The sequence below is a fragment of the Bufo gargarizans genome, chromosome 1 (assembly GCF_014858855.1).
Source record: "Bufo gargarizans isolate SCDJY-AF-19 chromosome 1, ASM1485885v1, whole genome shotgun sequence".
NCBI lineage: Eukaryota > Metazoa > Chordata > Amphibia > Anura > Bufonidae > Bufo > Bufo gargarizans.
Genome location: NC_058080.1, coordinates 220495541 through 220521838, shown reverse-complemented (window position 1 = coordinate 220521838; position 26298 = coordinate 220495541). Strand labels below are relative to the sequence as shown.

At 43.7% G+C, this 26298-nt stretch overlaps 1 protein-coding gene across 50 annotated transcripts in view; it reads left to right on the top strand.

Annotated features, from left to right (window-relative positions):
* Nucleotides 1–26298, top strand: part of ANK2 (ankyrin 2) — a 524175-nt gene that overhangs the window by 363525 nt on the left and 134352 nt on the right. For 41 of the 50 annotated variants that reach the window (XM_044301490.1, XM_044301541.1, XM_044301518.1 and 38 more), the window contains exons 5-7: nucleotides 18987–19085; nucleotides 19979–20164; nucleotides 25807–25830. In XM_044301490.1, coding sequence (XP_044157425.1) covers nucleotides 18987–19085; nucleotides 19979–20164; nucleotides 25807–25830 — 309 coding nt within the window. The remainder of the gene's footprint in view (nucleotides 1–18986; nucleotides 19086–19978; nucleotides 20165–25806; nucleotides 25831–26298) is intronic. The other 9 variants (XM_044301512.1, XM_044301701.1, XM_044301443.1 and 6 more) reach the window with 1 other exon arrangement.

The window sequence follows — 26298 nt, the reverse complement described above, 5'->3', positions numbered from 1 at the left end:
GCATTGACCCTGCCCTTGATAAAACACAGTGGACCAACACCAGCAGCTGACATGGCACCCCAGACCATCACTGACTGTGGGTACTTGACACTGGACTTCAGGCATTTTGGCATTTCCCTCTCCCCAGTCTTCCTCCAGACTCTGGCACCTTGATTTCCGAATGACATGCAAAATTTGCTTTCATCCGAAAAAAGTACTTTGGACCACTGAGCAACAGTCCAGTGCTGCTTCTCTGTAGCCCAGGTCAGGCGCTTCTGCCGCCGTTTCTGGGGAATGCGGCACCTGTAGCCCATTTCCTGCACACGCCTGTACACGGTGGCTCTGGATGTTTCTACTCCAGACTCAGTCCACTGCTTCCGCAGGTCCCCCAAGGTCTGGAATCGGTCCTTCTCCACAATCTTCCTCAGGGTCCGGTCACCTCTTCTAGTTGTGCAGCGTTTTCTGCCACACTTTTTCCTTCCCACAGACTTCCCACTGAGGTGCCTTGATACAGCACTCTGGGAACAGCCTATTCGTTCAGAAATTTCTTTCTGTGTCTTACTCTCTTGCTTGAGGGTGTCAATGATGGCCTTCTGGACAGCAGTCAGGTCGGCAGTCTTACCCATGATTGCGGTTTTGAGTAATGAACCAGGCTGGGAGTTTTTAAAAGCCTCAGGAATCTTTTGCAGGTGTTTAGAGTTAATTAGTTGATTCAGATGATTAGGTTAATAGCTCGTTTAGAGAACCCTTTCATGATATGCTAATTTTTTTAGATAGGAATTTGGGGTTTTCATGAGCTGTATGCCAAAATCATCAATATTAAAACAATAAAAGGCTTGAACTACTTCAGTTGGTGTGTAATGAATCTAAAATATATGAAAGTCTAATGTTTATCAGTACATTACAGAAAATAATGAACTTTATCACAATATGCTAATTTTTTTAGAAGGACCTGTATATATATATATATATATATATATATATATATATATATATATATATATATATATATTTGTGAATATATCCAAGCTAGCACATTGTAGGGTTTAAAACAAGGTGGTTGTAGATAGAGAAAGGGTCCAGGCAGCTGTCTCTGAGGCGGAGAGAAGAGCTTGATCTTAAATCTAAGTCTACCCTGGAGAAGATGCTGCTACAATTATCCTGTTGCAAATCTTGTGACCATGCACACTCTGATCTTTCAACATAATAGTATACTGGCACCAATAATTTGGAGGTCAATATTAACATTGTGTAACATGTAATCTTATAGAGCATCTGTCAGCATGATCAAGCCTATTAAAGCAGGCATACATCCTGATAGGGTTGATCATGATAATAAAAATGATACCCTGATGTTTGACTGTCCTTTGGCCCATTGCGTAGAACACCACATTTTTTATTGATATGCACAGGACTTTCCTGGAGCACAGAGTGGTCGGTCAGAGCCCTCGGAGCACCAGTTTCTTTATGCCCCTTCAGCTTTAGTCCCTTCCCCCCCCTTCCCCTGCATTGACAGAAGAATCTTATTGCCCTTGCACCATACCCTCCGGGCTGCTGCTCTCCAAGAAGTGCAGATTCCGCCTGAGCAAGCAAAGAAATCGAGAGAGCAGTAACAAGAAGATGGATCTTGGTGCTTGCTCATTTGGAATCTGTGCAGCAGCAGATCCACTAAGCAAGTCTCGAGACACGGTGCAGGCACAAAAAGACAGGGCTAGCCCTGTCAGTCTAGAGGAAGGGGTGTAAACAAAATGGTGCTCCAAAGGCTTTGGCCTGCTCCTTGGTGCTCCAGGGAGTTTATTTGCATCAATAAAAGCAGTTTTTTTTTTTCTGCAATGGGGCAAAGGACATTCCTAATCAGGGAATTGTTTTTATCAGCATGATCAATCCTACCAGGCTGCATGCCTGGTTTAATAGGGTTGATGATGCTGACATGTGCTCTTTAATGTGCTTTATGTCATAATCTGTAAGATGCCACTAACAGTTTTTTTCACACTGCCATAAGAGGTTCCATTTGGCATGTCATTGGCAGTAATGAAAACTTTGATGGAAAGAATAGCATTGTTTTCAGTGCAAGTCTTGACAAAATGAAGGAACCCATGCCAGAACCCAAATTTTGATGAGAAAAATCACAAGGGAACTCAATGGACCCCACTGTAAAGTCAGTGTGATTTATCGGACATTGGTCTTATTTGTCATGCCATCGCCATGTTTGGCAAGTTATTATAGAAGAAAGCGAAAGGTTGGATTGGTAGAAGATCAAGTCTGACCTGAAAACATGCCAGAAAATAACCTTTTTAAATTGGCTTCTCTTGTAAACGTCTGGAAGTAGAGTATGGTAGCTGTTACTCTGCTGACATGTAGCTAAGAGACAGAATTTGCCTTCAGCTGGAGCTCTGTATTCATTGCTTGTCAGTAAGCACATAGTAATGGCAGGTTTACTCTGTGGAAAGGTGTATTTGTTACATTCACCCTGCAGTAGGAAACCACACATTTAACTGGTTTCGAGACTAGTGGCTTTTCAGTTATACAGCAGAAAATGATTATACAGACACAGTGCAATTAACATGACTACACAGAGTCAATAGTAGTAGTATTTTAAGTTATAGTTACTAGATTTCAGGGCCTCCATTGCAGATTCCATCAAAACCAGCAGAAAAAAAAATCCTGCATGCTAAAAGAATGGACTTCAGAGCAGAAAAAGAATGAGCGCCATTTGGCCTAGAAATGCACCTGATACTTATTTTTAGAGAGTGTAAACTTAGACTAGAGAGTCTAAAATGTGGAGAATTTATCAAAGTGGCTGATGCTAGATGATATATCTGGTGCCTCTTTAGACAAACTGGTCTGTTTACACAACCTGGCTTCCTTTAGGCCTAGTTCACACGAACGTATGGCTTTTATAGTTTTTTGCGATCCGTTTTTCACGGATCCGTTGTTGAGTTCCGTTGTGTTTCCGTTTCCTTTCCGTTTTTCCGTATGCCATGTACAGTATACAGTAATTACATAGAAATATTTGGGCTGGCCATAACATTTTCAAGAGATGGTTCAGAAAAAACGGAACGGAAACGGAAGACATACGGATGCATTTCCGTATGTGTTCAGTTTTTTTTGCGGACCCGTTGACTTGAATGGAGCCATGGAACGTGATTTGCGGGCAATAATAGGACATGTTCTATCTTTCAACGGAACGGAAAAACGGAAATACGGAAACGGAATGCATACGGAGTACATTCAGTTTTTTTGCGGAACCATTGAAATTAATGGTTCCGTATACGGACCACAAAAAAACGGCCTGTACACTCGCAAAAAAAAGTTTGTGTGAACTAGGCCTTACACTAGTATTGTGCGCCAGCATTTTTGGGCACATATTGTTTCAGTCTTGATCCCCTTTCTAATCCATGCCACCTTGTTGGATGACTTGTCTAAAACACAGTCATAAATGTGGTGCAAAGCAGGTACGCTAAGTTTTTTTTGTGCACATTACTCTAGAATGTTTGCACAGTTTAATTAGTAAATCTTGCCCATTCAGTTTGGGCACAACGTTGTGTACTTGTTGGAAGAGTATCGCCAAAAGCCCTGGACATGTGGAACTGGATGACTCACATCGTAAAAACTAAACATATACCTTGTATGATAAACCTACAGTATCGTTTCAGTTTTAGGATTTAGCATGTGTGCTGGCATAACAGGAAGTTTCTTAAAGATATTGTCACTAAAGGGTTTTGCGCTACTTATATATTGATGACCTATCCTCAGGATAGGTAATCAATATCAGATTGGTGGGGTCTGACACTCGGCACCCCCGCCGATCAACTATGAGGATACAGCGCCTGCCTTCTCTTTTCCTGCTCATCGCTTTTGTCTATTGTGTATGGAAAAGCAGCGGCGAGCAGGAACAGAGACGGGAGACGGCACGCGCACACTGCGTGCGCCGTCTCCTCATACAGCTGACCGGCAGTGGTGCCGAGTGTCAGACCCTAACGAAATAATATTAATGACCTTTCCTGAGGATAGGTTATCAATATAGGAAAGCCTGGAGGACTCTTTTAATGAGGATAGCTTATTCAAGATCAAAAAAACCTTTCAGCAGCATGATTTTTCAAAGTGCAGTTATTGGGGTGACCAGCAGTCCACCCCTGGGTCCCAGTATCAAACAGCTGATGGCCATGACCTCCCAGCTATTTCCCCTTTAGTGGTCGCTGCAGATCATATGCAACAGTACTTAGTTGCCATTGAAATGACTGGATGTCGAGTTCCCTGTCCTGGCAAATAGACAGGGTCTGGAGCAAGGGTAATGGAATGTGCGGCCAAGAAACAGTAATCCGCTAGTGCGCAAGCTTAAGGCTACTTTCACACTCGCGTTTCCAAGCGGAATGGAGACGGAAAGGAGGCATTCCATTCAGAATACATTAGGGCAAAACTGATCCGTTTTGGACCGCTTGTGAGAGCCCTGAACGGATCTCACAAACGGTGAGCCAAAACGCCAGTGTGAAAGTAGCCTAATTCCCACCTGGCCTAGTTGCTGGTGGTGGAATCTCTGCCATATCACTTCCTTCTGATAGTTAGATTAGAGCAAACGCACATCCTTCTGTAATGCCTATAATCTCTAAGAGGGTATATGGAGAGAGGAGTCCGTCAAAAAACATCCCTTTTAATTACATAGTTTTTTTGTACGCTTTGTAAAATCGTGGTCAGACCAGTACCTTGATGATAGCTATGATATCAATGTAAAGCAGATGGGTTTAAGATTTACATACACATCTTCTTTATTCCCTTCTTTTGTTTTTATTGCTATCAGTGACCAAAGAGCAGGACTGGATTAAGTTTAGTGGGAGCTTCTGGGCAAAAAATCTGGTGTGGGCCCCATAATTAAACTTTTTAGCATAACTGGGGGGATGAGGGTGTCCCTGCTGCTGACGAAACTTCTAACCTCCACCTGCCAAAGTTCCTCTTTGCCCAATATGGTGGCTGGTACCTAGTTTAGATTATATACTGTTCCACTGGCGCTTATGCTCTACAATACTTCTGCTGCAGTACCGCAGCAGTACCGCAAGACCTGCTGCCAACAGACACTCAATATAGCTTTAGTATTACCAAGTACCACGCACTACCTTCACCGCCGTTAATCTTGTTAACCCGACGGAGATATACCACTGATTAGTATCAATATGACGATCAAGATTACCTTGCTATTGAATTCTCTTCCATGGTACTTTTCAGCTACCACGGAAGAGAACTCAATAGCAAGGTAATCTTGATCGTCATATTGATACTAATCAGTGGTATATCTCCGGCGGGTTAACAGGATAAGGCTAGTTTAACACTAGCAGCAAGGAACTCCATCAGGTTGTTCCGGCGGGTGAACAGCCTGTTGGATCCGTGCTGCTGCTAGTTCACGCATACCCCCGGACTACCGGTACGGCCCCATTGACTATAACGGGGCGGCCGGAGTTCCAGCGGCAGCATGTCAAACATGCTGAGAGGCAGCCAGAATAAAACTACGGCATGGCATCAGAAAGTCTGCCTTCCCTTGAGAGTCTTTCATAGCTTTAGAGATGCAGGAATCCTTGCATGCAGTCTCTGGGGAAGACTGCTTTACTCTACAGGGAGTGCAGAATTATTAGGCAAGTTGTATTTTTGAGGATTAATTTTATTATTGAACAACAACCATGTTCTCAATGAACCCAAAAAACTCATTAATATCAAAGCTGAATATTTTTGGAAGTAGTTTTTAGTTTGTTTTTAGTTTTAGCTATTTTAGGGGGATATCTGTGTGTGCAGGTGACTATTACTGTGCATAATTATTAGGCAACTTAACAAAAAACAAATATATACCCATTTCAATTATTTATTTTTACCAGTGAAACCAATATAACATCTCAACATTCACAAATATACATTTCTGACATTCAAAAACAAAAACAAATCAGTGACCAATATAGCCACCTTTCTTTGCAAGGACACTCAAAAGCCTGCCATCCATGGATTCTGTCAGTGTTTTGATCTGTTCACCATCAACATTGCGTGCAGCAGCAACCACAGCCTCCCAGACACTGTTCAGAGAGGTGTACTGTTTTCCCTCCTTGTAAATCTCACATTTGATGATGGACCACAGGTTCTCAATGGGGTTCAGATCAGGTGAACAAGGAGGCCATGTCATTAGATTTTCTTCTTTTATACCCTTTCTTGCCAGCCACGTTGTGGAGTACTTGGACGCGTGTGATGGAGCATTGTCCTGCATGAAAATCATGTTTTTCTTGAAGGATGCAGACTTCTTCCTGTACCACTGCTTGAAGAAGGTGTCTTCCAGAAACTGGCAGTAGGACTGGGAGTTGAGCTTGACTCCATCCTCAACCCGAAAAGGCCCCACAAGCTCATCTTTGATGATACCGGCCCAAACCAGTACTCCACCTCCACCTTGCTGGCGTCTGAATCGGACTGGAGCTCTCTGCCCTTTACCAATCCAGCCACGGGCCCATCCAGACTCACTCTCAGTTCATCAGTCCATAAAACCTTAGAAAATCAGTCTTGAGATATTTCTTGGCCCAGTCTTGACGCTTCAGCTTGTGTGTCTTGTTCAGTGGTGGTCGTCTTTCAGCCTTTCTTACCTTGGCCATGTCTCTGAGTATTGCACACCTTGTGCTTTTGGGCACTCCAGTGATGTTGCAGCTCTGAAATATGGCCAAACTGGTGGCAAGTGGCATCTTGGCAGCTGCACGCTTGACTTTTCGCAGTTCATGGGCAGTTATTTTGCGCCTTGGTTTTTCCACACGCTTCTTGCGACCCTGTTGACTATTTTGAATGAAACGCTTGATTGTTCGATGATCACGCTTCAGAAGCTTTGCAATTTTAAGAGTGCTGCATCCCTCTGCAAGATATCTCACTATTTTTGACTTTTCTGAGCCTGTCAAGTCCTTCTTTTGACCCATTTTGCCAAAGGTAAGGAAGTTGCCTAATAATTATGCACACCTGATATAGGGTGTTGATGTCATTAGACCACACCCCTTCTCAGTACAGAGATGCACATCACCTAATATGCTTAATTGGTAGTAGGCTTTCGAGCCTATACAGCTTGGAGTAAGACGACATGCATAAAGAGGATGATGTGGTCAAAATACTCATTTGCCTAATAATTCTGCACTCCCTGTATTGTCTGGTTAGGGTGCATTCACATCACCGTTTAGCTTTCCGTTCTTCTGTTCCGTCAGAAGAAGAGAGAGAGAAAACAAAAAAAATGGATCCTATTGCATCAGTTTGAGCCATTTCCGTCTGAGATCCGTTTTTTTAGATGGAAACAAAAGTACTGCATGCAGGACTTTTTTTCCCGTCTAAAAAACAGATCTCAGGCGGAAATGGCTCAAACGGATGACAACTGATGCAACAGGATCAGTTTTTTTTACAGGATCCTGTTATTTTTTCCTCTCTCTTCTGACGGATCAGAAGAACAGAAAGCTAAACCGTGATGTGAATGCACCCTATTCATGTGCAGATCAGGGTGAGATGAGAATTGAGTCTTTTTCACCTAAAATGCTCTCGACATTATGTAAGCCACTAAAGCAGGCATTGGCAAGGCTTCCTATATTTTTAGTGTGCAGCATGAGCTGGATTAAAATGATTGTCATTGCTGGATTTACAGTTTAAAATAAACACAATCACGACCACCAGTTATTTAGCAGTGGAGAAGTCTTCATAATGTGATGGATAACCTAGCCACAGGGGATTTACACTGGATTAATGTGGAACATAGCCAGTAATGTTCTATAGTGTATTAGAGGACACAGTACAATCTTCTGCCAATGGGATCACAGTGAGCGATGTGGACATGTATCATTTATTATGTGCAGTTTATTACAGAGCCTCTGTCCTCATAATCTACCCTATTGAACCAAGCATATTGCCTGGTAGGGTTGATCAAGCTGATTAAAACGATACCTTTCTTTTCTCAGTATGTTGTCCTGCTGCAAAGATATCTCTGTTTTTATCATTTTGCAAATGAACAAGTTCAAGCACCAAGGGGCCAGCCAGACCCTTGGAGCACCGCTTTTGTAATGCCCCTGTTCTCTGCACACTCCCTCCACCCCTTGAGAGACAGTGCTACACATCTTGTCTATCCCTGTATTCTCATACCAATGCCAAGTCTGTGCAGTAACTTGCCACTTGCGCAGTGAAGCTGCAGCAGCTCCCCTGAAGTAGCAGCAGGTCCATTGGGCAAGCACCGAGTTGACCCAGTGACTCGGTGCTTGTACTGTGAATCTGATGACCTCAGGAAGCAGCATCAGATCCACTGCGCAATTACCGATTTACTGCATTGACTCGGAGCAGACACAAGAGTACAGGGCTAAACAAAATGTCTAGACCTGTCAATCAAGGGGAGGGGGGGTTGCAGAGCACAGGTGCATTACAAAAGTGGTGCTCCAAGGTCTCTGGCCAGCCCCTTGGTGCTCTAACTCATGTGCCTATCAATAAAAACGGAGATATCTCTACAGCGGTTCAACATACTGACAAAAGAATATATTAGGTATTGTTTTAATCAGCATGAGCAACCCTACCAGGCAATATGCCTGGTTTAATATGGTTCATCATGCTGACAGAAGTTTTTTAAGAATATGGCACACACTGCTATGTGGGAGGGGAAAGGAGAATGAATGGATACTGGTACACAGGTATTATAATGATACACATGGATGTTGTTTAGGCCTCATGCACACAACCTTGTGTATTTTCCAAAAATCACAGATCCTTAAAATACAGATACTGTCCATGTGTGTTCTGCATTTTTTTGCAGACCCATTGACATCTGATGTGATCCGTGTGTTATCCACAAATTATAGAACATATCCTATTCTGGTCTGCACAATGAGGACTGCGGACCCATTAAACATAGGAAAACACAGAGCATTACAAGAAACCTAAGTTATAGAGTTAGACCATCCCTACATTACAACAAAAGAATTCCATCAAATTCTTAATTACTGATCATTTAAGTCTTCACTTGATTTTCCTTAGTAATATGGGCATGACGTGTTTTTTCTCTCACTCCTTGGTTCTACGATAAGATGCCAGTGAGGGTAGTTATGTCAGATACATCTTGATGCATATTCAGCTGCTCTATCATTTCATTCATTAGATGTCATATTAGCATGAAGCATTTTTAGCATTGTTCCCAACATGTCACAAGGATTGTTTGTATTGGTTACGAGCACTTAGTGACTGGTAATTCCATCTCTGCATGGCAGGGTAGAGCGCTCCTGCCAGTACATGTGAACACAGCTGCATATGCCGTGCATTCCCCCTCTTAGACATATTCCAAAGGAACACTCAGTTTGTGTTAGTCAAATAGCTGGAGTGTTTGGCAGAGAAAACTAGACAACATATATAATTGCTTTCTGTGCTAGGAAATGTTCAATGTGTTCTCTAGCACATCCACCAGCAAGTCACATATAGTCTATGTCCATGGCCGTCTATGTACCGTATATTAAGACAGGAGCCGCTCACACTAAGATGCTCTCCAGTTTGGCCTGTGGAGAAGAAGGGGGGGGGGGTCTCATACAGGGGACCCTCTGTTTGGATGTACATATACCCACCTAGGGTATATAAACAGTGATTATGTGCATGAGACAACCCCTTCAATATTAAAATGATATTAATATATATATAAAATATTGATACATTGCTTCCCTACCCAGTGGGGTCCCTTTTATCGTCTTTTCTTTATCATTTTCTCCCCGGTTACAGTCTCACTTATCTTTAGTGATACCACATTTATCCTGTTTGACTGTCTTTTTGCTTTTTTGGGGCTCTGTTCCTTGCCTATGACTTTTTATTTCTTCCTGTATATGCCACCCGCTTCTAGTCTCACACCATTTCATGTATTTCCGAAACATTTTGGCAGTAAGCAGGATCATTTTACCTTGTCATTCAGGCCAGTCTTAGCACATTCTAGTGAGCTAACATTTCAGCAGGGATAATTTACATATTCTTGATTTGGGGCACCATTAATTCACATAACTGGTTCCAGAATATTTCTTCAGCATTTTTTAAGACCTCCAGCTTCTTCTTGTTCAGATCTTTGTCTAATATCACTTGTCTTGTTTTCTAGTTATGCCTGGTACCAGCACAGGCAATATATTCATTTTCTTATATGGCATTTCTTTTTTCTCCATGTTGTATATCAAGAAATTGCAATCCCGAAAACTTCTGTCACGAGGGTGTAACGACCTATCGCTGACCCTGTTGTGCCTGGGGTCAGAAGGTCGCAGTTGGTGGCTTCCCGCTTAGTTTCTCAAGAGATCGCTCCGTGACCTAGTGGTGAGAATAGATTCCGTTCCAGGTTTTCCTGCTTAGGTTTGCGATCCTTTTTGTCCCATTTAGGAATCTGTAGCTTTTCTAAGTAATTTTCTAAGCCAACAAAACATTTTGACACTTGAAGGTCTTTTCCAGATTTTCCATTTGCCATCTTACACAGTTGTAATCATAGTACATGTCTGTGCTACTCTATTTTCTCCTTGATTAATCTTAGATTACAGACTCTTTTACTATCTTCATGGAGTCTGGTGGTTGGTGTTTCTTTGCTACCAAGTGATTTTCTCACTGATAAGGTCCCACTTGTATGTTATACTTTTCTCTCTTAGTGCTACTATGCCTCACATGTTCACTGCCCAATGTCTTGGGACATAAACTTTACTATAAAGTGGTTGTCCAAGATGTTTTTTTTTGATTGGCAGGGACATTAATAATAATAATAAAAAAACATATACTCACCATCCCGAAACCCTCCCCATTTCCATGGCACCACTCTGTACTCCGCTCCGGGTCTGTTTTTCTGACCGCAGCAGTGAAGTGGAACATTATATGACTGAATGATAGAGTTACTCGTTATGGCATAATCTAATTGCAAAAAGTAAAACTGAAAAAACATTTCCTATATTCTTACAATACATTATAATCATTTTTCTAACAATTTGTCATACATAGAAGCAAGATTTGTTTTCTAAAGACCTGAAATGTCTAGGTTCTATAATATTAAAATATATATTGTATAAAGTGGTTTTCCCAAAAAGGTTACATTCACTGTCACCATTGCATACTTCCTGTATCACATTCCCCCTAATCCTCGTTCTCGCTAACATTTCCATGCAGGTTAGAAGCAATCATCTCATTCAGTATTTATTACAAAAAATTATTTGGTAGAAATTTGGGATTTGCCCTATTTTATGGTTCAACGTCATATGTAATGAGACCATGGTTACGGTGAAATCAGCAATTTTTTATTCAAACTGTACGCTAAAAAGAATACAGCACTGACTTAAAGAGGACCTTTTACTGCAATAAAAAATCTAAACTAAGCATACAGACATGGAGAGCGGCACCCAGGGACCTCCCTGCACTTACTGTTATACCTGGGCGCCGCTCCATTCTCCCGGTATAGGCTCCGGTATCTTCAGATTTTCGGCTCAACTGGGAGGAGCCTGCCGGCCGAAAGAAAAAAAAAAAACTCGGAGGTTATGAGCTGAGCGCTTCGAATAGCGAGCGCTACAGCCTGGGAGAAGGAGACGCCGGCAGGCTCCTCCCAGTTGAGCCAAAAATCTGAAGATACCGGAGCCTATACTGGGAGAACGGAGCGGCGCCCAGGGATAATAGTAAGTGCAGGGGGATCCCTGGGCGCAGCTCTCCATCTCTGTATGCTTAGTTTAGATTTTTTTATTGTAGTGAAAGGTCCTCTTTAAAAGCAGAAAAATGCTGCTTAAGCAGTGGCGTACATTGAGAAGTAAGGGTCCCATAGCAAGAATCAAACCAGGCCCCCCACACAGGACAGAAGGGTTTCTGCCTAAACCCTTTTCAATGACCCTTGGGGCCATTTTTGCATTGCCTCATTTTCTAAAAGTTGTTCCTTTAGATTTAGAGAGTAGTGTCCTGACCAAGTTTTCACCTCCCGTAGAAGAGGAGATAATCCCAATTAAGACTGGGCCCCCTCTTGCCCTGGGCCCCATAGCAGTCGCATGGTCTGCCGCTATGGTAGTAACGCCCCTGTTCTTGAGGGATGCATGGGAGGCCCAGGAGTGAACTAAAACCACCCAGCATTATTTAGTGAGCAAGTGGTGGTCTTATTTAAGAACTGAATTGCAGTATTATGTGGCAGCTCTTTAAAGAGGTCCTGACACCTCTCCTGTCTGCTTCACAAATTCATCCCCCCCCCCCCCCCCGTTTAATATTTATTTTGGAGCACCCTTTCATATAACTGTATGTTGTTCTGTTCTTTAGTTATTGCTGCTAGAAGTTTATTAATGAATTTGGAACTGGGTGTTACCTGTGGGGGGTACCCGGACAGTCAGACACTTTCCTGTCATGGCTGCTCATATGAACGCTCATACTCTGGCGATACCCAGTTTCAGATTCATTAGTAAGCTTTTAGTAGCAATAACTGAGGAACAAAACAACATAGAGTCATATGAAAGAATGTTCCAGAATCATTATTGCATCGGGAAGTTACTGAAAAACCGCAATTAGACTTACCAGTAATTCCGTTTCCTTGAATCCACCATGACGGCCCACATTGAGATTGACCCTTGACCTCTGTAGGGGCAGGAACACAGAGAGTTTAAGCACCCCCCACCCCTCCACCTCCTCAGTGCTTTACAATTACCCGAAAAGGTGGAACAAAAGTAAAAGGATATTGATCCATACCCTTAAACTCCTGCATGTATATGCAACATAAATACCAAAAATCTTTTTTTTTTTTTTTTTTTTTATATATTTTATATATATTTTTTATTTTATATTTTTTTTTTTTTTTTTTTGGGAAGGGGAATAGTATGGGCCGTCATGGTGGATTCAAGGAAACGGAATTACCGGTAAGTCTAATTGCGGTTTTTCCATTTCATCCACCATGACGGCCCACATTGAGACATATCAGATAACTAAATGGGTGGGGATATCGCCTGTAGAACCTTCCGGCCGAAAAGAGCTTCATTTGCGTCCGGAAGATTAAGACGATAGTGTCTTACAAAAGTATTAGTGCTAGACCAGGTTGCGGCTTTACAGATCTGGTCCAGCGAGACCCCTCCTTTCTCGGCCCAAGAAGAGGACGTGGCCCTAGTAGAATGGGCTTTAACATTACCAGGACTGGGTTTGTTCTGGATCTTGTAGCAACATTCAATAGTGGATTTGATCCATCTAGCTATGGAAGACCTGGCTAACTTCTTTCCTTTATTCTTCCCTGAAAACTGAATAAGGAGATTGTCATCCACCCTAAAATCTCTGGTAGAATCCAGGTAACGGATAACTATGTCCCTAACGTCCAGGAGATGTAACCTATCACTAGACCCTGCATGATCGGACCTAGGGATAGAGGGTAGGAAGATCTCCTGCTCTAGATGGAAAGAAGAGACTACTTTAGGGAGAAAGCCTGGGTCGAGAGTTAGACGGATGTGATCCTTGTTAATTTGGAGGTAGGGCTCTCTACACGATAAAGCCTGGATCTCCCCGATGCGTCTGGCTGAGGTGATGGCGATGAGAAAGGCAGTCTTAAGGGAAAGGTGTTTTAAAGAGATCTCCGACGAAGGTACAAATGGAGGTTTTGTTAAGCCCTCTAGTACGGTGTTAAGATCCCAGGTCGGAGTTCTGGATCTCAGGGAGGGTCTCAACCTTGCAACCGCTCTGAAGAACCTCCTGATCCATCTGTGGTTGGCCAGGCTACAGTCATAGAAGGAGCTTAGGGCAGAAATTCGGACCTTCAAAGTACTAGGTCTAAGGCCTAACTCAAGGCCGCACTGTAGAAAGTCCAAAATTCTGTTGATGGGAGGAGAGGTGGTGTCTGGGCGCTCAACTCCTAACCAGGAACAGTATTTCTTCCAGATCTTGAGGTAGATGGAGGAGGTCACCTTTTTCCTACTTGCCCTCAGAGTACGTATCACCTTTTCCGAAAGTCCTCTGCTTCTTAGTGTCTCGCTCTCAGGATCCAGGCTGACAGCCTGAACATGCCTGGGTCTGGATGAAGAAGAGGGCCCTGGACTAGAATGTCCCTCTGGAAGGGAATCTCCCACGGATCCTCCAGCGATAGCTGTCTTAGAGTGGAGAACCAACTTCTCTTTGGCCATAGAGGGGCTATCAGGATGAGAGTAGTCGGTTCCTCTAGGAGCTTCTGGACGATCCGAGGTAGTAGTGGTATTGGGGGAAAGGCGTAGGCTAGTCTCCAATTCCATTGTATTGATAGAGCATCGATTGCCCATGGATTGTCTCCTGGGTTTAGGGAGCAAAAACAGTCTACCTGCGCATTTTTTCTGGTGGCGAATAGGTCTACCTCTGGACAGCCCCATCTTTCTGAGATTTTTTGGAAGATATTCCTGTTCAGAGACCATTCTCCTGGGTCTACTATCTCTCTGCTCAGAAAGTCTGCTACTGTGTTTTCGCAGCCCCTTAGGTGGATGGCGGACAGAGATAAAGTGTTTACTTCTGCCCAGGAGAAAATTCTTTTTGCTATCTCGCCAAGAGGCCGTGATCTTGTTCCCCCCTGGTGACGCAGATAGGCCACCGTTGTAGTGTTGTCTGACATTACTCTTAGATGTCGCCCTTTTAGAAGGCACTCTCCTTTTAATAATGCTTCCAGGACTGCGTAAAGCTCTCGGTAGTTGGAGGATCTGTCTCTTATCTCGGCGGGCCAGGTACCCTGTAGAAGATGATCTCCTATCTTTGCTCCCCAGCCTCCGAGGCTTGCGTCCGTGATTACCTGAATGACGGGATGATTCCGCCACTGAAGGCCTCCTAGCAGTCTTCTTTTTACTTTCCACCAATCCAAATCTGTTTTTACAGACTGAGGGATCCGAAAGACCCTGTCTAGACTTAACTGTCTTCCGTCCCAGATAGTTAGGATCCAATTTTGGATTATTCTTGTGTGGCTTTGGCACCAAGCCACCGAGGGGATGCAGGCGGTTAGGCTTCCTAGGAGACTCATGGCCTTTCTGATGGAGCAGTTGCGAGACTTCTGGAATGTTCTGACTTTCTCTGTCAGTGCAGTAGCTTTGTCCTGAGGGAGGAAGGTCATCAGCCGGGACGAATCTAATTCCACACCCAGGAACTTTATTCTCATGGACGGGGTTAGGGTGGATTTTTTTATATTTATAATCCATCCGAGGCTCTTTAAGAGTTCCGAGAATCTCTGGGTCGCCAGAAGGTTCTCGGATTCTGTCTTGCCCAGAATTAAAAAGTCGTCGAGATAAGGAATAATTGTGATTCCTTCCTGACGAAGGCAGGCCACCATCTCTACTACGATCTTTGTGAAGACCCTGGGGGCCGAGGAGATACCGAAAGGGAGGGCGACATATTGGAAGTGATGTATAGACCTGTCTGGACCGCTTAGAGCGAATCTTAGATACTTTTGGGAAAGATGATGGATGGGGACGTGGTAGTAAGCGTCCTTCAGATCGATTGACGACATGAATGCCCCTTTTGGAATCAGAGGGATTGTGGATGGGATGGTCTCCATCCTGAACCTCCTGTATAAGATAGACCTGTTTAGGGGTTTTAAGTTTATTATCGTGCGAAAGGATTGGTCTGGTTTTTTTACTAAAAAAAGACTGGAATAGAATCCTCTCCTTTCCTCTGGGATAGGAACCTTTCGAATTACCCCTAGCTCTAAGAGGTCTTGGACGCCCTGCCAGATTTTCGGGAGATCTGATCTGCTCTGAGGTGTAATGCAGTATCTTCTTGGGGGGACTGATGTGAACTCTATCCTGTAACCCTGGGAGATTATATTTAGCACCCAGGGATTTGAAGTTACCTGACTCCAGGAGGATAGAAAACCCATCAGTCGCCCCCCTACCCTGGCGTCATTGCTGCTTAGGTTGCCTATTCTGGGGATTGAGGATAAAGCCTCTTCCTCTTCCCCCTTTTGGATAACTCCATCGGCCTGACTTCCCTTTCCCCCTGTAGGATCTCTGCTGGGGTTGGTACTGCCGAAAGGGCTTCTTTTTTGGTTCTTTGTCCTCTGGAAAACCCTTCTTCTTGTCTGCTGCGCCCTCTAGGATTTTATCCAGAGTGGGGCCGAAGACAAATTCCCCTGAAAAGGGGATAGAACAAAGCTTGGCCTTGGATGCCTTGTCTCCAGACCAGGCTTTCATCCATAAAGCCCGACGGGCAGCATTAGAAAGGGCAGCATCCTTGGCGGAAAATCTGATGGACTCTGCAGACGCATCGGCCAAAAATGCCGTGGCGGAGCGGAGAAGGGGGAGAGATTCCCTGATCTCTTCTCTTGGAGTCTTGTTTTTCAGATGTTCGTCCAGTTCTCCAAGCCATATATACATTGCTCTGGCAACGGATGTAGCGGAAATATTAGTTTTTACCCCAAACATCGCCGCTTCCCAGGATTTCTTAAGGAGGCCATCTGCCTTTCTATCCATAGGATCACCTAGCTGAGAGGAATCCTCAAAGGGTAGGGCGGTCTTTTTTGCTACCTTGGATACCTGCAAATCGACCTTAGGCGTTTGGTTATATATTTTACTTTCAGACGGGTCAAAGCAGAGCCTATTCCTGAATTCTTTAGGAACGCCAAGTCTCTTTTCTGGATCTGACCATTCCTCTAATATCATTTCCTTTATATTTTCATTGATGGGGAAAACAATAGGAGACCTAGCTCTAAGGCCCCCAAACATTTCATCCTGAACCGTACGGGGTTTAGGAATATCTTCAATGCCCATAGTGGACCTGACTGCTCGGAGCAGCTCTTCCATTCCATTAGCGGAAAAAAAGTATCTTTTATCCTCCTCCAGAATCTCTCAGTCCGACAAGGGTTCCTCATTAGGAAATTGTCTGGACGAGGCAGAGGCCACTTCAACCTCTTCACCCTCAGAAGAAGAAATAACGGATATTTTGCGCTTCTTAGAAGGGATGGGGTTGCTGGAAGGGGTAGATAAGGAGGCTAAAGAGGACTTAATCTCGTCAGAAATAAAGGACTTCATCTCCGAGAGTATATCTGGTTGCTCCTCTTTCCAAATCTCCGAAGTGCAAGGTTTGCTTAGTCTCTTTTTATAATTTTCGGGGAGACGCTTGGAACAAGCACAGCATTTTAAGGGTTTTGTTTTAGATTTTAACTCCTTGCTGCCCTGCAGAAGGAAGCAACCAGATAACCCAGCATTAGTAATTCAGGCTTACAAAAAACTGAAATATACACCCCCCAGAAGGGGACTCACGGTGCTGGAGGCAGAAGGATCAGGACCTTCCTGGCGGGGAGCAGGTGTCTCAGACATCGCGGTGTAACAGGTGAGGTGCTGAAAGGAACCGCGGTCTTCTTTTTTTAAAATTCCCGGCGTCTGACGTCATCTAGCTGCGCCCTGCATGACGGCGTAGGCCTGCGCCGCACTAGCCTACTAAGAGAGGCGTGCGTCGCCCGGCCCGCCCATAGAGACGCTCCATGCGTCGCACCTGCTCCCCCTGCCGGACGCCAGAGCTCGGTCCTCCAGAAGGAAAGGACGCCGAGCGCCGCGCGCGCTGAGAAGCCGGCACCTTCAACTGCTTCCACAAGGAGGGAAGGAAGTCCGAAGGTATGGGGAGGACCACAGGCCTCGGCATAAGCCAAGACGAGGGTCCTCGATGCTCCTAGCTGGCCAGCCTTGGCCCCTGCCGCGGGAGGCCAGCTGGAGAACCTGTAAGAGAGATAAGGCTATTTCATCCTCCATGAAGGAGGAACTCTCCACGTGTTGGCCCCTGTAGGGGCAGGAAAGCACTGAGGAGGTGGAGGGGTGGGGGGTTCTTAAACTCTCTATGTGTTCCTGCCCCTACAGAGGTCAAGGGTCAATCTCAATGTGGGCCGTCATGGTGGATGAAATGGAAACAGACATTTCAGGAAAGGTGATCGGTCCTTTTTAAGGGAATAGTATTTGGATGCTGCATATCATTTTGGTTCTCCATGGTGGTCTTATGAGGGCGGTAAGCAGTATGCCAGTATTACCCTGGCAGTATATGATTGTGGCTGAATTACCTGGGGGATTCTCAACTTCTCTGCTCTGCTTTTTGACTAATATCCCTGGTCAAGGGTCCTCACTGGTATTTTTGGACAGGTCTAAGTGAAAAATAAAGAACCTCTTCAAAAGTTTTCATACAAGAGGACACTCCAGGGGCTTGTATTTCCAGATGTTTTACTTTTGGGGAAGAAACTCTGAATACATCCACTACTCTGCAATGACTACATACTGTAGGTTATCACTGATGTAACAGTCGGGTGTGCTTCACTAGGGAATGTCAGAGTGGAAGTGTATTTTATAGACTGAAGCAAGATGAAACCACTTTCCATCCTTTCTACACATGAATGATATTGGTGACAATGAATCTGATCCCATCAAAATATTTGTGCTCTTAGATTGCAGCAAGATTGCCTTACAGTATTCACACAGAGTGAGGTTCAGACAGGCTGCTCATGGAGGTTCGTATCTTGTTTCAGTGGCATATAGGCAGGTGCTTGGTTAGAAAAAACAGAGCTGGCAAGACTTGAATGAAGATTTTTGAGCTCTTGCAGCGGGACAAGTGTGTGTATAGCGGCATTTAACAGATATTTGACACTACAGCCTACAGTATTCTGACATTGCTTAGCATGGTCACAGTGCAGAACAGCACAGATCAGAGAACAGCTTTGTCTACTATAAATTCTTCCTTTATGCTGTCACCGGGCTAATCCAAGATGCCCCAAAGACTGCAGGCACGGATACAGTGATTATTACAGATAATTATTACAGGGAAACTCAGTAAATCAACTAATTTGTATATCCTTTTAATATTGGGTATGTTGGGTAGTGAGTCATGCCTAAATTGGTGATCAAGATTGCTGAACTTATGTATCTGGACAGATTGAGCATCACGTCTCCAAATCAGTGTTAGAATGTAAGTAAGTAAGTAAATAAAATAAAGTATTGATGCCTTCTGCCATCTCAGTAGATTGACAGAATCGAATGTCTGAAATTGATGTAATAAAATATGGTTAAAGAAATAGAAATTTAATGTTGCGTTCACCTTACTTACAGAATGGATTTACCCCTCTGTACATGGCTGCCCAAGAAAACCATCTTGAAGTTGTGAAATATTTACTTGAAAATGGGGCCAATCAGAGCACAGCCACAGAGGTAAGTCATTCTTGCCACCTATATGTTGCCAATTGCTGATTTCATTCATGAGAGCTACCATATGACATTCCTCGTGAAGTGTACCCATATCAATATTTAATAGATGTAAATTAAAAATCCCGATTTCAACCAGCATGAAGAGTAGCCTCAAATGTATTGTAAAGTGGGAACATTTTGATGATCTCCCACTGAACAGCTTTCTGCAGCTGCTATATACTGTAAAACATAGATACTGCAGAAGCCAAAGTACAGTTGATACTAAAAATCCATTATAAACATGTGTTAGCCCAAAATAAAATAAAATTAATAATATATAAAAAATGGCTCTGAAGGAGGCCCTAACCTTTAAAGGAGTTGTCTGGTTTCAGGAGGAACTGGACAACACTTGAGGTGCGACTAAAATAAAAAGTACACCATTACTTACCATTACTGAGCAGATCCCATGTCGCTACTCCATTCGGTCGGGCTCTGTTGACCTGGCTGCAGCAGTGATGTCACGTCAACAATACATGACCACTGCAGCCAGTCAGTGATCTCAGCAGTGCACTGCTTGAGGCCAGTGATTTGGCCACAGCACTCACATGTTGTCAACGTGACGTCACCACTGCAGCCGCAGTCTGGCTGTGAGAACTCGAGCAGCAATGTGGGATCTGCTAGCTAAGTAGTGGTCTATTCTTTATTGCAGGCACGACCTGAGTGTTGTCCGAATTCCTACTAAAACTGTCCAGCTTCTTTAAATATTCTCTTTTGTTCCTATTTCTGTATATAAATTGCCTATAAAGATTTTGCTGACAGTTATAGAATGCAGAATGCTTCAATCTTGTTGTATTACCATTAATGACTGTAATAATTCATTGCTATAAAATGCGGATGTTATCTGTGCTTCTTGCCAGGATGGCTTCACTCCACTGGCTGTTGCTCTGCAGCAAGGACATAACATGGTGGTTGCTATTCTTTTGGAGAATGATACAAAAGGGAAGGTTAGACTGCCAGCTCTGCATATTGCAGCCAGGAAGGATGACACAAAGTCTGCAGCCCTCTTACTTCAGAATGACCATAATGCTGATGTGCAATCAAAGGTAAGATGTGACTATTAAACAAATTCATTAGATGAAATTCTATACTTGACAAGCAACAAATGCTATTAAAATGATGCCATGGGTTATTGTACAGTGCATTCGGAAAGTCTTCAGACCTTTTCACTTTTTTTTTATATGTTGTGGTCTTGTGCAAAATTTTTTTTTTTTAAGTTCTGATTTTCCCCATCATTCTGGACTCAATCCCCCTATAATGACAAAATGAAAACAGAATTTTCGAAATCCTTGCCAATTTATTATAAATGAAAAACTAAAATCTTGCAAGTATTCAGACCCTTTACTCAATACTTAGTTGAAGCACCTTTGGCAGAGTATGATACCACAAGGTTTTCACACCTGGATTTGGGAATGCTCAGCCATACTCATCTGCAGATCCTCTCAAGCTCTGTCTGGTTGGATGGAGACAATTCGTGGACAGCTCTCTCCAGACTTATTTGATTCGGTTCAAGTCAGTGATCTGGCTGGACCACTCAAGGACATTCACAGAGTTGCCCCTAAACCAGTGTTTCCCAACCAGTGTGCCTCCAGCTGTTACAAAACTACAACTCCCAGCATGCCCACACAGCCAAATGCTGTCCGGGCATGCTGGGAGTTGTAGTTTTGCAACAGCTAGAGGCACACTGGTTGGGAAACACTGCCCTAAACCACTCCTGTGTTAGGGTCACTGTCTTGTTGGAAAGTACATTTTCAGCTCAGTCTAAATTCCAGAGCACGCTGTACTTTTCCCTCAACTCTGACCAGTCTCCCTGTCCCAGTTGCTGAAAAACACCCCCACAGCATGATGCTGCCACCACCATGCTTCACTGTAGGGATGGTATTGGGCAGTGCCTTGTTTCCTTAAAATATGATGCTTAGAACTGAGTCCAAAAAGTTCAATCTTGGTTTCACCAGACCAGAAAATCTTATTTCTCATAGTCTGACTATCCTTTAGGTGCTTTTTTGCAAACTTTGATGCATTTTTTTTTCTAGGAAGGGCTTCTTTCTACCCACTGTGCCATAAAGCCCTTTTGGAAGATTCTTTCATCTGCACACAGGATCTTTGAAGCTCATTCAGAGAGACCATTGGGTTCTTGGTCACCTCTCTTACCAAGGCCCTTTTACCCTGATTATTTTAGTGGGGTGGTGGACAGCTCTAGAAAGTGTCCTCTAGGAAGCATTCCAAATGTCTTCCATTTAAGAATTATTAAGGCTGCTGTTCTCTTGGGAACTTTCAGTGTAGCAGAATTTATTTTTACCCTTCCCCAGATCTGTTGCGGCATAATCATGTGTTTGAGCTCTACAGACAGTTCTTTCCTCCTCATGGCTTGGTTTTTGTTCTGATGTGCATTGGCGGCTGTGAGATCTTATACAGACAGGGTGCATCTTTCCAAATTATGTCACAGAAGGGTGTCACGTGCCGGGGGTCCAAGGCAGACCTCTGGGACGTACAACGAGCAGGTCACAGGAAAGACAGAACAGACATGACCGAAAAGCAGGTAAACAGAAGTGGTAACGATACCACAGGACCAAGAGTACCGGAGGACCACAGCAAAACCCAGAGGGTGGAGCCAGTGAGCCCTGTACTTCACAGAGCCCCGGATGGTGGGGATGACTGGGCCGAGGGCTCACTGCTCGCACCTCCAAGAAGGTCCCGGAATGCTTGGCCCCTACTTGCCAGGAACAGGCTGATGAAACCTACAGCGGGACACACAAACAGAACCAGAGGTACATACAGGTTAGAGATTCCCTCTCCGGGGAAGCCCGGAACCCCTTTTCTGATGAAACATGAAACAAACATACAGGGTAGAAACCGATAACGGACGCAGTTACACACTGCTAGGCGTTTAGACGCAGATACGCTCTGCTAGGCGAAAACAGCAAACAAATAACATAATACATAAGACAGGGCAAGAACAGATCAGAACATGGCATAACACATAACAAGACAGAACCCGGAGCACAGACACTTGATGCAAAACCAGGCGACACCACGCAAAAGGGTCGATGGAAAACCCCCAGAAACAGAGAGGGGTGCTACACCTAGCAGCCACAGAGTGGACAGACTGACAAAGACTTACCCCCCAGAACCACAGCTCACAGGACTAAATAGCTGGGTAACAAAGCACCTGGGAAGCCACACCCAGGCACAGCAAACAGAGAAGTTAACACCCGTCAGCACCAGAGCTCAGACAGCCAAGACACACAGGAACATAACCGGACATTGCCCCTGGCAACCAGCATACACGGATACAGAATTGGGCATTGCCCTTGGCAACCAGGAACGCGGAACCAGAATACAGGAACAGAAATACAGATACAAGTCAAAGGGGTACACATGTACATGGGCAGGTTCACACTAGACACCGCAGCCAGCATGCAGCCCTTAGCAACCAGCCTACACAGAAACCTGCAACCAGTACGCAAGGGTACGTGCAGCCAGCCTACACGGCAACACACATCACGGAGAAGCCCACCGTGACAAAGGGCTCCAATCAAGATGTAGAAATATCTCAAAGATGATCAAGAGAAATATGAAGCAAGGGTATAAAGACTGCACTGTATGTAGACATTTTTGTGGACTGTTGGAAGGCTGTTTATGAGGCATGTGTGGTTACAGGTCCTATCATATATTATAAGAGACTAATCCTATCATATATATATTACAAGAGGCTAATTTAAATTAAGCATGTTTCACATTAGGATTTAACAGAATGTTGCCAGTTTGAAATGCAGGAGAGACACTACCAGTATATCTCCTGCTTTTCCATTTGTAACAGTTATCTAATGTCAGATTTTTATAAGATTACCATTATCAGTGGAGTGGATTTCTCTTCTGCATCTACCATACTGCCCTGGATACTTTTGTCCTGTCAATTTGAATGATTGTTTAGCTGATCCAATGACACAGATAGCAGTGCCAAAGAAATAGCCAGGTCCTAGGTTGATAATTTATATTTTGTTAGGGGATAGATCATCTTGATGGAACAGTGTGTCCAGTCTTTGAGGTTAGGAACATACTGTGTAATACAGAGTAATATTATTACAGTAAGAAAAATAGTGTTACAATAAGAGAGTATTAAAGCAACCCTCTAGTTCAAGAAAACATATTTACATTTACTGGGGAGCAAACAGAATACTTGCGTGCTAACCTCCTTTTCATCTTTTCAGCTGCACATCTTCCAATTCCCCAGCTGTAGATGGCCACACCACTTCTCAGACTAAGTACGTCAGGCTATGATAACCAGGCATACTGCTGGATCCTGTGCCTGATTTATGATGATACGTACAGTACAGACCAAAAGTTTGGACACACCTTCTCATTCAAAGAGTTTTCTTTATTTTCATGACTATGAAAATTGTAGATTCACACTGAAGGCATCAAAACTATGAATTAACACATGTGGAATTATATACATAACAAAGAAGTGTGAAACAACTGAAAATATGTGATATTCTAGGTTCTTCAAAGTAGCCACCTTTTGCTTTGATTACTGCTTTGCACACACTTGGCATTCTCTTGATGAGCTTCAAGAGGTAGTCACCTGAAAATTGGTCTTCCAACAGTCTTGAAGGAGTTCCCAGAGATGCTTAGCACTTGTTGGCCCTTTTGCCTTCACTCTGCGGTCCAGCTCACCCCAAACCATCTTGATTGGGTTCAGGTCCGGTGACTGTGGAGGCCAGGTCATCTGGCGCAGCACCCCATCACTCTCCTTCATGGTCAAATAGCCCTTACACAGCCTGGAGGTGTGTTTGGGGTCATTGTCCTGTTGAAAAATAAATGATGGTCCAACTAAACGCAAACCGGATGGAATAGCATGCCGCTGCAAGATGCTGTGGTAGCCATGCTGGTTCAGTATGCCTTCAATTTTGAATAAATCCCCAACAGTGTCACCAACAAAGCACCACCACACCTCCTCCTACATGCTTCACGGTGGAAACCAGGCATGTAGAGTCCATCCGTTCACCTTTTCTGCGTCGCACAAAGACATGGGGGTTGGAACCAAAGATCTCAAATTTGGACTCATCAGACCAAAGCACAGATTTCCACTGGTCTAATGTCCATTCCTTGTGTTCTTTAGCCCAAACAAGTCTCTTCTGCTTGTTGCCTGTCCTTAGCAGTGGTTTCCTAGCAGATATTCTACCATGAAGGCCTGATTCACACAGTCTCCTCTTAACAGTTGTTCTAGAGATGTGTCTGCTGCTAGAACTCTGTGTGGCATTGACCTGGTCTCTAATCTGAGCTGCTGTTAACCTGCGATTTCTGAGGCTGGTGACTCGGATGAACTTATCCTCCACAGCAGAGGTGACTCTTGGTCTTCCTTTCCTGGGGCGGTCCGCATGTGAACCAGTTTCTTTGTAGCGCTTGATGGTTTTTGTGACTGCACTTGGGGACACTTTCAAAGTTTTCCCAATTTTTCGGACTGACTTTCATTTCTTAAAGTAATGATGGCCACTCGTTTTTCTTTACTTAGCTTCTTTTTTCTTGCCATAATACAAATTCTAATAGTCTATTCAGTAGGACTATCAGCTGTGTATCCACCTGACTTCTCCACAACGCAACTGATGGTCCCAACCCCATTTCTAAGGCAAGAAATCCCACTTATTAAACCTGACAGGGCACACCTGTGAAGTGAAAACCATTTCAGGTGACTACCCCTTGAAGCTCATCAATAGAATGCCAAGAGTGTGCAAAGCAGTAATCAAAGCAAAAGGTGGCTACTTTGAAGAACCTAGAATATGACATATTTTCAGTTGTTTCATACTTTTTTGATAAGTATATAATTCCACGTGTGTTAATTCATAGTTTTGATGCCTTCAGTGTGAATCTACAATTTTGATAGTCATGAAAATAAAGAAAACTCTTTGGATGAGAAGGTGTGTCCAAACTTTTGGTCTGAACTGTATGCTATGTAATAAATTAGGCGCAGCATCCCTCAGAAATGTATGCCCGTTCTTGGCTGGTGTAGACTTCAATGTTCTTCTACGCCAGAAAAATGTAATAGGGCCACGGGCCATGCCCCTCCCCGCCCTCGCCACAGCCCCTTTTTGAGAAAGTGGCAAGTTGCAAACTGCACGTTCATGCCACAAAAGTGGCATATATTTATGTTAAATCTGCTCCATTGTGTGTTTGGCAGTCCAAGACACTTTCTGCTGCCCTTGGATTAGCCAGCCAATTCAAGAGCAGGACTGCACAAGCAGGAAGTATCTTGGTCTGCCGACGCACAAGCAGGAAGTATCTTGGTCTGCCGACGCACAAGCAGGAAGTGTCTTGGTCTACCGATGGACAAACAGGAAGTATCTTGGTCTATCGATGCACAAGCAGGAAGTATCTTGGTCTACCGATGCACAAGCAGGAATTGTTTTGGACTAATGACTGCATGGTATGCATTAGGTAGTCTGAGAAGTGGTGTGGCTATCTTGGATGATAGAGCTGGAGCCTGGGAAGTGGCAGATCTGTAGCTGAAAAAATTAAAATGAGGTCACCATGTGTTTTGTTTGTTCCCCAATAACAGTTTTTTTCTCTTGAACCAGAGGGTCGCTTTAACAGCACTTCCCACATCTATTGTCTGTAGTAAATATATTGAATGTTATAAGCTATAAAGTTCAACTAATATGTGCTCTTTTTCCAAATTATGCTACTTCAGATGATGGTGAATAGGACGACAGAGGTATTCTTATAATACATTCTTCCTTGCTATGTTGCATGCGTATTTAAGTATACTATTGTTGTGTATTTTTTTATTATTGCATTAATGTATATAACTTTTCAATGCAGTGAAAATGATTGGTCTGAATTTACTGTGAAAAAGAGGTATGCCAGATGAAAGAGAGTGAGCATATCGGATATAAAACAAAGAATAGAAAGCAAGACAGGACCAGGCTCCTTAAAAAATAATCTTCCAGTTAAATAACATCATCCAGAATCCAAAAATATCCTTTATTGCGCCATAACAGGTATACAGTAATTAGCGACGTTTCGACCCATGATTACAGTTGGGCCTTTTTCAAGCTTGATAAAGACGTGACTGTAACCAAGGGTTAAAACGTCACTGATTACTGTACACCTGTTGTGGTGTAATGAAGGATATGTTTGGCTTCTGGATGCTGGCGTCATTGCTTACTGTAGTAAAAACATA